The sequence below is a fragment of the Pantherophis guttatus genome, chromosome 3, assembly GCF_059756535.1.
Source record: "Pantherophis guttatus breed Tessera chromosome 3, ASM5975653v1, whole genome shotgun sequence".
Classification (NCBI taxonomy): Eukaryota; Metazoa; Chordata; class Lepidosauria; order Squamata; family Colubridae; genus Pantherophis; species Pantherophis guttatus.
The window spans coordinates 124,956,210-124,966,790 of record NC_142065.1 but is presented as its reverse complement, the minus strand read 5'-3'; the positions used below and the strand labels follow the sequence as shown (position 1 = coordinate 124,966,790).

Below are 10,581 nucleotides of genomic sequence, written 5' to 3'. Positions count from 1 at the left end.
GGCATGCAATTTAGGCGTCTTCTTGGATTCATGGTTGTCTCTGGAAGATCATGTTACGACCGTGACCAGGGGGGCATTTGCCCAGATTCATCTGGTGCACCAGTTGCGCCCCTACCTGGACCGAGATGCCCTACGCACGGTCACTCATGCGCTGGTCACCTCCCGGATTGACTACTGCAACGCTCTCTACATGGGGCTGCCCCTGAAGACCACTCGGAGGCTTCAGCTGGTGCAGAATGCGGCCGCGCAGGTAGTGATGGGAGTGTCCCAATGCTCTCATGTTACACCCCTCCTGAGTGACCTGCATTGGTTACCAGTTGCCCTCCATGTGAGATTCAAGGTGCTGGTGATTACCTATAAAGCCCTACATGGCTTAGGACCGGGGTATTTGGCGGACCTTCTGTGGCCAGCAACAGCTCCCCATCGCCCGGTGCGTTCCCACAGAGGGCCTACTCGGGGTGCCGTCGGCCAGTGTCAACTGGCGACCCCTAGGGGGCGGGCCTTCTCTGTGGGTGCACCTACCTTCTGGAATCAGCTCCCTCTGGAGCTCCAGATGGCCCCCGACCTTCGCTCTTTCCGCCGCGAACTAAAAACGTGGCTATTTCGCCTGGCCAGCCTGGACTGATGGGGGTTTTTAAAATGGATTTTAATTGATTTTAGGGATTTTATGTGTAACTTTTAACCCAGAGTTTTTGTTTTATTTTTTTGTTTTATTGTTGTGAGCCGCCCTGAGTCCTCTCGGAGAAAGGGCAGTATATAAATCTAAACAAACAAACAAACAAACAAATAAATGTTTGGTTCATCACTGGAAGTTTTTAAGACAGTCACTTGTCTGAAATGGTACAGGGTCTTCTGCTTGAGCAGGGGGTTGGACTAGAAGACCTCCAAGGTCCCTTCCAGCTCTATTCTTTGTCTTCTCATCTTTTGTGGGAAATGGATGCTATATATTCAGCATTAACACCCTTTATAATAATATCGCTAATGGGTTAACAGAAGGGAAGAAGTTCCCTGCCTAATTCAAAATCTTCCCATCTCCCATCTTTTATTCTGAAAAATCTAACACAAGTGCAGAAAAAGGAATGACAACCTTGCAGGCCATTTCTCCAACAAACAGCTGTGTGCAATTTAAAGGACCACTGGAATTGGGCTCCCAGAGTCTGTAGGTAATAATTTCAGGGACTTAGCCTTCCCTAAATACGGTCTTCCAGATGTGTTAGAATCTAGGTAGGAATTTGGGATCTCGTATTTCGACATATCTAAGGTCATCAGATTGAAAAAAGGAATGCTTTTTGCTCTTTTGTTAAAGCGTATTGGGACGTCCTGAGCACGTTTCAAAGTTTACCTAACTTTTCCTTATCAAAGAAAGAACCGAGTTTTAAAGAACTTGCGATTGCATTCTTTTCTAATACTTTCCGATCATTCTGGCAAAAAAAAAAAAAAAAAGTCAGACGCTTTGACCACCGAACGCTGTAAATGTTGCTTTACAGACGCTTTCGCCTCCAAAAGGAAGGAATAAAAATCGCATCCTCAGAGTTTCGTTTCCCAGGAATCGGGCGGCCGCTCTCGTAGCGCTCCTAGAAGTGTTTTTCTCTTTAATCAGGGAGGATTGAAGAGAGCTGTCCTCGCGAAAGACTGCCACCGCGCAGGCGCGGCGTTGATTTTAAGAAGGGGGGCCGCAGGGTGGGGGTGTTGCACGGGGTCCTGTTCGTTGGCGTCGCCCGCCTCTTTCTCCAGCCTAAGCGCCCCGCCTCAGATGCCGTTGCCGCCCTTCCCCCTCCTCCTCTTCTTCTTCCAGGCGCGTGTCTGACGGGCCGTCGGAACCGGCTGCGAGGCAGGGCCGGATGGATGGATCCCCGGGTTGCCTGGATCCAGCCCGAGCAGAAAGGCCCCGCCAATGCGCTCTGGATGCAGATCTGGGAGACCTCGCAGGGCCGAACCGGCGGCGGCTCTTCGACGTCCTCGCCGTCTTCGCCTGCCTTCCCGCCGACGGCCGCCACCCGCTATTCCTTCTGTCGGTTTAGCCCGGCGGCGGCGGCGGCGCCCCCACAGCCCCGCTCGGAGGCCTCCGTTGCTGCTGGCGGACCTCTGTCGTCTCCTCAGCTGATCTCCAAGCCGGCTTCCCTGCGCCTTCTCCCTGCCCAGAGCGCGGAAAGACGAGCGCCGCGCCTGCTGCTCCTCCAGAAGGCCCCGTCGGCGTCCCTCTCCTCCTCCTGCTCTTCCTCCGAGTCTGGCGCTGACAGCCCCGGCGGTGGTTCTTCCTTGTCGCCGTCCTGCGTCCGGCCCGGACTTGGGGGGCCGCCTGCGGCCTCTGGCAAAATCTTGGCAGGCGCCGCTGAAGCGAATTCAGTGAAGCAAGAAGAGCTGGAGGAGGGAGGAGGGCAGGCCCCGCGGGCCTCCGGCGTGGCCGTTACCGCCCCCTCCTCTCCCCATCCCCATTACTACCATCACCACCACCACCACCTCCACCACCACCAGTACCACCCGGGGCGCAGGAAACGAGAGAACAAGGCCAGCACGTATGGGATGAACTATCTGCTCTCGGGCGGCTGTGTCGGCACCGTCCGCAGAGGGACCGGCCCAGCTGGCGAAAGTGGCCCCTGCTCTCCAGCCCAAGCCGGTTGCGCCCTCGCTCTAGGCACGCCTTGGAAAAGTAGGCAATACAGCTCAGGTATACAAGGGTGAGTATCGGGTTTTTCCAACCCGCGCACAGTTAGTGTACGTTGTCGTTTTGCCATTTCACTTTCCCTATATAGCTACCCTGATTTTCCGAGTTGAGGCAACAGAGTCGGATATAGTCAAGGAAATAGGGGAATGGACTTTCTTCAGCGAAATCCTAGTTAAGAAGGCTCAGTTTGCATTGGAATAATGGGGTTGTGATGGAGAGAAAGCTAGTTTGTCTCTCTGGGTTGTTCTATAGATAGTATTTAAATGTTGCTGTTTGTCCTGTGGGGAAATGTTAGTTGTAGAAAGGTTGGGGAAATACTTTTGGAGCCATAATTTGAGTAGTCGATGAAGCCTGGAAGTGATTGGCTCCATCCACTATACTTCTCAATACAAGATTCTGTTCAGAATGCATATGAAATTTTTATAAGCATACAAGGTAGTCTTTGACTTACAACTGTAATGGAGTCTCGTGACTGACATTTTTTTGTAGCAGTTGTTAAGGGAACCCATTTTTTTCTACCTTACATTTTGGCCAAAAATTGGATGTGAACTTTGATTTTTGGCAAATATGTGAATTGTAATTGTGTGACACTAAGACGCTGAAAATGCAAACTGGTTGATGAACTGTGGCCATGTGACTATGGGAAAGGGAGTGGTCATTAAAACTTGGAAATTGGGAGAGTTCATCACAACTTTGATCCAAAGCTAAGAACCCCCTGTACTTAAAATGATGTCTAAAATAGTTGTTGCTTTTTAAGTAAAAAATAAATGAGGTGTTAATACCTTGCTTCTTCTGAAACATACAGTCAGGAATAATGTTTTACATGTAGTTTTAAATGTAATTAAAAGTGTAAGTGTATTTTAAGTGTAATTCCTGAGATACTTTTTGAATACCTAACTAGCCATAGGGGTTTTGAAAATTCTAATTTGTATTAGAAAGTTCAGTATGGGTAAAAAGTAAAATATACAATGCCTTCACAGGAGTGTGATCCAAAGCAAACTTCTACTATACTTTGGGTGACATAAAAGTTTAAGTTATTATGATTGGTCATACTGTCAACCAGATAGTTAGACTAGATTTGATATTTGAGTCCTTACCAAGAGCCTGGGATGTGCAGATGTTATTGTTTGATGGTGTAAAAAGTATTATCCAGGATGTAAGCTATTCCAGATAAAGCTGCCTTTGCAATTGACTGATGGTGTTTTTGTCAATGCCGATCATGTTCAAGTGGTGCTCCAGATGATTTCTGATTGCATCCAAGGGCCTCTATTACTATTGCTATTATTAATAACAAAATATAAATAGCATGCTAGGTCTGTAAGTGTAACCACAAAAAAAAAAACCATATTTATTGGTTATTTAACAAATTCATATGATAGCACAGCTTAGATTCTGTGTGACATCAATTTAAAATCTTTTAATTCAGGAAAGAAAGAAAAAATTGAGGCCCAATTAAAATTCCAGTTGTAAGTGGGATCTTCTATTACCCTGTCCCCAATATGCAAGGAAAGCAAGTTTTTAATCTTTCCCAAAGCCAACAAGATTAGGACTAAATATATGCTGGAGGAAGGAGGAGGATACATGCTGTACTGGAAAAGGCATACCTCTTACGTGCTATCAGGTGTCATTGTTTCAGTGAAGGAACCTGAAGTGAGCCCTTCCTGTGAGAGAACATGTGGGACAATAGAAGACAATCCAAGAAAGGTGGTCCTGCAATAACCGAATTCCCCTGTTACATAGGGCATTATGGTGATTATCGGTAACTTTCATTGGACTCAGAAGTCTAGTGACAGCTAGAGCAGTTCATGAAGTAGTTAAGTGGATGTACTGAGGTGTGGCCACAAGTACCTGTGCTGTTTTATTGTGGAATAATTGTAGCTTCTGGATATTTACAAGGGTAGCTCCATGTTCAGTGAATTGCACTAATTTGGCAGCAATAAAGCATGACTGATCATAAACAGAACTTGCCAAATCAGGAATGTACAATTGGTACACAAAAAATAAATGTATGAAAGCTCTCTGGGCCACAGGTGTCATCTGCTCAAGCAAGAACTACGGGTATGAATTCAGAAGAGTCCCCAAATCACATGCAGTTTTAAGTGGGGAGGTATAAATCCCCACTTATGATTCCCCCAATAGGGAAATATCTCCATTAGAATTAGGGGGTCCAACCACTTGGTCTTTTACTAGGGTTGAGCTGAAGCCTGTTCTCCATTCAGTCGTCTATGACATCCAGGCATTGGGCCAAAACCTTGACAAACACTTGGTCAGCTAAGAGCAGAGTTACACAATTGAGTATCAATATAATGATGAGATTGCACTCCCATGCTAATGGATTGCTTCCACTATAGGTTTGTGTAAAAATGGGAGAAAATGGAGCCACGAGGTTCCATAAACAGGAGACTTGCTTTATGTCTAGACCAGTGATGGCTAACCCTTTTGCCATTGCGTGTCAAAAGCGGGGGGAGCGCAGTAGGGTCACATGCATGCGTGCCCACATCCATAATTCTATGTGCCCCAATCCCCCGTGCTCCCCCCATTTTTGGCATGCGATGGCCCGGTGGGCCCGTTTTTCGCTCTCCTCAGGCTCCAGAGCCTTTCTAGGAGCCTGGGGAGGGCAAAAACGGCCTTTCCCACCCCCCTAGAGGCCCTCCGGAGGCTGGAAACGGTGTGTTTCCTGACTTCTAGTGGGCCCAGAAGGCCCGAAAATCAGCTGGCCAACGCACGCATGCATGCCGGAGCTGAGCTCGCGTGCCCACCGATACGGCTCCACATGCCACCTGTGGCACCCGTGCCATAGGTTCGCCATCACGGGTCTAGATTGTTTTACTCCAACCTGCTGATGTTTCACAGGCTTTTTTTTTTTAATTGAAAAAGTTTTTCAAATACAAATTTCCCCCCCTTTCCCCCCCTCCTCCCTAACCCCCCCTCCCCCTCCCCTCCCCCTGTGGCTTCTTCAAAGTAAAACCCAAATTCATAACGGATTATATAATACTTTACCATCTCCTTGCTCCATCCCCCATATGCTGACCCTTTCTTTCTAATAATATTATTATATCCCCCTTATACTATACATTTCAAAATAACATTCTACTATAACATTATATAATAACTCCTAATTTAGCATAGTAATATTATTATATCCCCCAATTTAACAATTTCTACTCATAATCTACTCTTTTTCTCCACCCCCATACATATATCTCTTAAATCAAATCTTTTTTGTATATTAATATGACATTTCAAAGCAACCTTCCACTATAAAACTATATAATAAATCCTAATTTAACATTTATTCAACTCATAGTCTGCCCATTTCCTCCACCCCCATAGATATATCTCTTAACTCAAATCTTTTACATATATTCATATCTAAACATAATATCCCTTTTCTTCAACTAAACAATCAATAAGCTAACCTATCTCCACCAACTTTCCTACAGGACTACCATACATAAAAGTTCTTAATATCTTTATTCTTCTGCTCACACCACTAAGAAGTATTCCCTTATATAAATAAAATCCTCAAATGACTTTAAGCTTGTAATCCATATAATATCTTCTGTAGTGTCTTTCAGCTGGATTGTTAACTCCATCACCCATATTAGGGTAACATCACATCCTAATTCCAACAGTATGTTCGGTATCTTCAATTACCATCTGCCCCCATCAACAATAGATGTCTTGATATATAAAAAACAACCACCAGAGTGACTTTATATTTGTATTCCATATAGTGTCTATAGTAGTGTCTTTCATCTAAATTATTAATTCCAACCACCGTAATATTTATTTATTTATTTATTTATTTATTTATTTATTTATTTATTTATTAAATTTATATAGGGTAATAGGGTAACAACCAGATCTTCTGCGTGCCCCAATCCCATAACTCTCTTGCCTTGTAGCTCAGCATAAACGTAATACATTTATCAAAGAATCCAAAATAGATAATTCCAATCCATTCAGTTTAAGGCCCCTTTCACATCCCAAAAGTACAGCACTGCAGAGGTCTGTCACTCTCCTCAGGATAATATAAATCAATACTTTGCCTCAGCTATCTTTTCATATATTCAATCATCTCTTAAATAACTGGCATTACACTGTTGTTTAGTTTAAAAGTTTTTGGTTTTGTAAGACCTGCTTCTTCTTTTCTTGACTTTTTGTGGGTTAGATCTCCATCCTGATTTCCTTTCTATAAATTGTGTATCAACTATTTGGTTTTCATGCTGATCTATAACTTGATCTTGTTGGTTTTGCTTTTGTGGCTTAAATCTCCATTCTGGTTTCTTTTCTATGAGTTGTATGTCAACTGATTGATTTCTATGCTGGTCTGTAACTTGATAAATCATCACATTAGAATCCAAAGCCGCCTCTCTTGTATTTATAAATAGTCCAGCTGTAACCTCTGAAGGAGAATCCAAGCTTTTGACAAGGATGACTGGATTCTCCTTGGACTACGTTGATTTGATTCTTTTTCATTCTGTATGTTTTTTAATCCTCCTTGCCATCTTTTGTTTCTTGCTGTATTTTTTTCTTGTTTTTGATACTTTTTCTTATGAGCTGTCCAGAGTTGTTGGGAGTTGGCAGGCATGCACATTTAATAAATAGTTTAGATCAATCCTAGAAGGAAGAGTACAGGTAGTCCTTGGTTAACAATGGAAATTGGAAACAGGAATTCTGTTGCTAAACAATTTGGCTGTAAAGTGCAACATCATATGACTTTTCCACTTTTGTTATGCACATTCTGCATTATTATTAAGTGTGATTTTACAAATCCATTTGTAATCTCCTAATGGCTTCCCCATTGATATTGCTTGTCAGAAGCTGGCAGTGAAAGTCATAGATGGCAATCATGTGACTTTGGGACATTGTGACTGGCTCACACAATTGTGAGCCAGTTGCCAAGCAACCAATTTGTGGTCATGTGACTCTGGGGAAGCTGCACTAGTCACAACTTCAAGGACCAGATATAAGTCTCCTCATTCAGTGCCATCATAACTTTGAATAATTAATTGTTAATGAACAACTACATGTAATATAACATTTGATAAGGATACTGCATTCAATGATGCTTTGAACAAATTCATAATAAATTACTTTCTTATACTTCTTAATTTCAGTGCAACAGCATGTTTCTCTCTTGAATTAATTTTAATATGCTTAAAACATATTTGCCATGATTTCCAGTCATCCATTTTAACAGAATTTATTCTTATTCTAAAGTAATAAGAATACTACCAGTTCTACTGTCATTATCTGTAAAGTCACTTATATTATTTAATTCTGTTTCAAGTATAACATCCATTCTTTCCCCCCAGAAAAAGTTTTGTCACAATCTGTACAGACTGAGAGTGCTTGTGACTTTTCTACAACAAACAACTTTGAAATATAAAATAAGAATGGTGATGTTTTCATAATGCTTATCTCTTCCCCTTTTTGTTTCAGTTGAACTGAATGCTCTTTATTTTACTAGAATCTACTGTTGTTAGATCTTCAGTGTCTCTTCTACCATATGCAAGGAAAAATATGCTTTTGTAGAAAATTTTGTGGGCTTCTTATATTTAATAGTATTAAATATTTTAATTTTTAAAAGAATAATATGTTGTAATATAGCAATAAAATAAACATGCAATAATATTGGAAAAGTGTCTTGAAAAAACAAATAAGTCACATAACAGACAACAAATAAAATAGTAGAAGAACATCTGAGAAAATACTAACCTTAAATTGCTCATTTAACTTTCTGGAATTATTAACTTTCTGTACATTACTTTTAATATATAGTTTCAGGACTGTTTCTTTTTGTTATCAAGTATTTCTTGACTCTTATGGCATTGTTAGCATAATTGTGCTTGCAATGTTTATAAATAAATCTTTCCTTCTTGGCTTCACTGTAATGATGGGTCATTAATTAATTTTTAATGGTTAGGTATTATTTGGCACTTTCAAAGTTATTTATTTCAAATGAAGGCAAATACACGTATCCTAGGATAATGTTGCAGGATCCAGTCTGGGTTGGTCATCAGGACCAGAGGTTTAGTCTTCTGAGCTTTATTGGACTCATGCTGAACAGAATGTGTGCTTTGGGCTATTCTATGTGTGGTATTTATATGGTGCCTGGTTGTGTGTGGCCTTTTAGTTGTTGATGGTTTTTTAAAAACATCACAGCCTATATATTCAGTTTAAATACTCTACTGTGAAATTATTTATTATATATTTGTAAAAAAAAACTAATTAAAATAAAGCAAAGATTGCTATTACAGTAAAACAGAATCAACACCCTATACAATATGAAAATGTTAAAACTAAACAATGTTTCAAAAAGTTACAATTCTAAACAGGACCATAATAGCAATCAAAGTCTATTAAAAGAGACAGTGTCTTTAAGTACAGCCACAAGCATTGGTAATTAAATCTTTAGTTAAGTCATTATCTAATATAACTAGGATAGGAAAGGAATTCCATAATCGGAGCACCTGTATCAAGAACATCTCTCAAGCTTATGTCAAATTTATATAATTCTCTCTCCTGAAACAGCCAAGAGAATGGTACATTAACAATACACAGTAAACAGTGTTTCTTAAAAACAATTGAAGGCTCCTTGATGTTCTCTGAGCTTGCTTCTTTTCTAGCAGATGTTTCATTATACCCAAACTAAGTAACATCATCAGTGCTAGTAAGGAATGGGGTTTGCTGTCAGTTTATATTCTAGTGTCTTGCTCTGTCAGTGTTAAAAACAATTTAATATAAACTAGAAGCAATAAAATACTCTAATATTACACAACACTGTAAACTTTTGAGAGTTCAACAGCTACCTATCAGGCCAGTTAAAACTGATTAAGGCTGTAATTAGTTTTGAACCTAGACAATACTTTCCTAAGAATGTTCTGAATATGCACAGCCATTATCCCCTAAAACATCATCCTAAGAAGATGATAAATCAGTTGCTATGGTAAACAAATGTGATGAGTTTAAGTAATTAAGTTTAAATTAAATATTCACAGAATAGGAGTGTCATAACATTTTTGCAAGTATATGTATATATCACTGCATTCATAACTCTGGTAAATAAATATGTTGGTAGCACCAATCATATTCCTCATGCTCGTGCAAATTGATGCATTTGAAAGTAAATGCACAAAGCAAATTACAACATTCTGTGAATCCTCTTTGGACATATAATCCAAATCTAAATGTGATATCCCCAGTTTATATTTAATTTCCTGAAATAGCTGTCTCATCTTTTATCCAAGGCCTAGATTCTTACTGATTTCCAATGCAAACCACTGTTGAGTATTAACAGTCCAATTTACAAGTAAAATATATTGCTAAACAAAATGCTACCTTTCCAAACTATATTCTTGGTGTATCATACTGAGATATTTAGTTGAAGAAAGGTCAGTAGTGTTTGTAAGATTGTGATAAGATGGGCAGTCAATAAATTTTACAAATAATAAATAAAACTTAATGCCAACTTCTATCTAATATTTGTTTATCATAATTTAGCAGTGTGTTTATATTCTATTCAGTTTGTATGTTTTACTATCTACATTTTGGCCTTTTAAAAAGTTTTTATATAAAAGGTATAACCATCACACTTTTTTCATAAATGCTTTACTTGATAGATATTACATTTTATATTCTGGCTTTTTGATATGCTTAAAAACTGGCTATGAGGAATAGGACAGTACTCTGGAAGAAGTTGATTAGAACACTGAGTGAGAATTTTTTTTTTATCTTTTTACTTTTTTAAATAATATACATCCATATTGTATGTGGACAGTGTTGATTCTGGGCATCATTCATATTAATCCAAATTACAATAACAATATTAGTAATCTTTATCACATTTATCAAACTTAGGTGATCCTCATAATATTATTTAAACAGCAGAAAAGAAAATGCCTAACGTC

The 10,581-nt window shown here is 40.0% G+C and overlaps 1 protein-coding gene across 3 annotated transcripts in view; it reads left to right on the top strand.

Annotated features, from left to right (window-relative positions):
• The first annotated feature begins 695 nt into the window (after positions 1-695).
• The window catches only part of TENT4A (terminal nucleotidyltransferase 4A), a 42,653-nt gene continuing 32,767 nt past the window's right edge, over positions 696-10,581 (top strand). For all 3 annotated transcript variants that reach the window (XM_034411798.3, XM_034411797.3, XM_034411796.3), the window contains exon 1: positions 696-2,678. In XM_034411798.3, the coding sequence (XP_034267689.2) occupies positions 1,846-2,678 (833 nt within the window). In that variant the 5' untranslated portion in view covers positions 696-1,845. The remainder of the gene's footprint in view (positions 2,679-10,581) is intronic.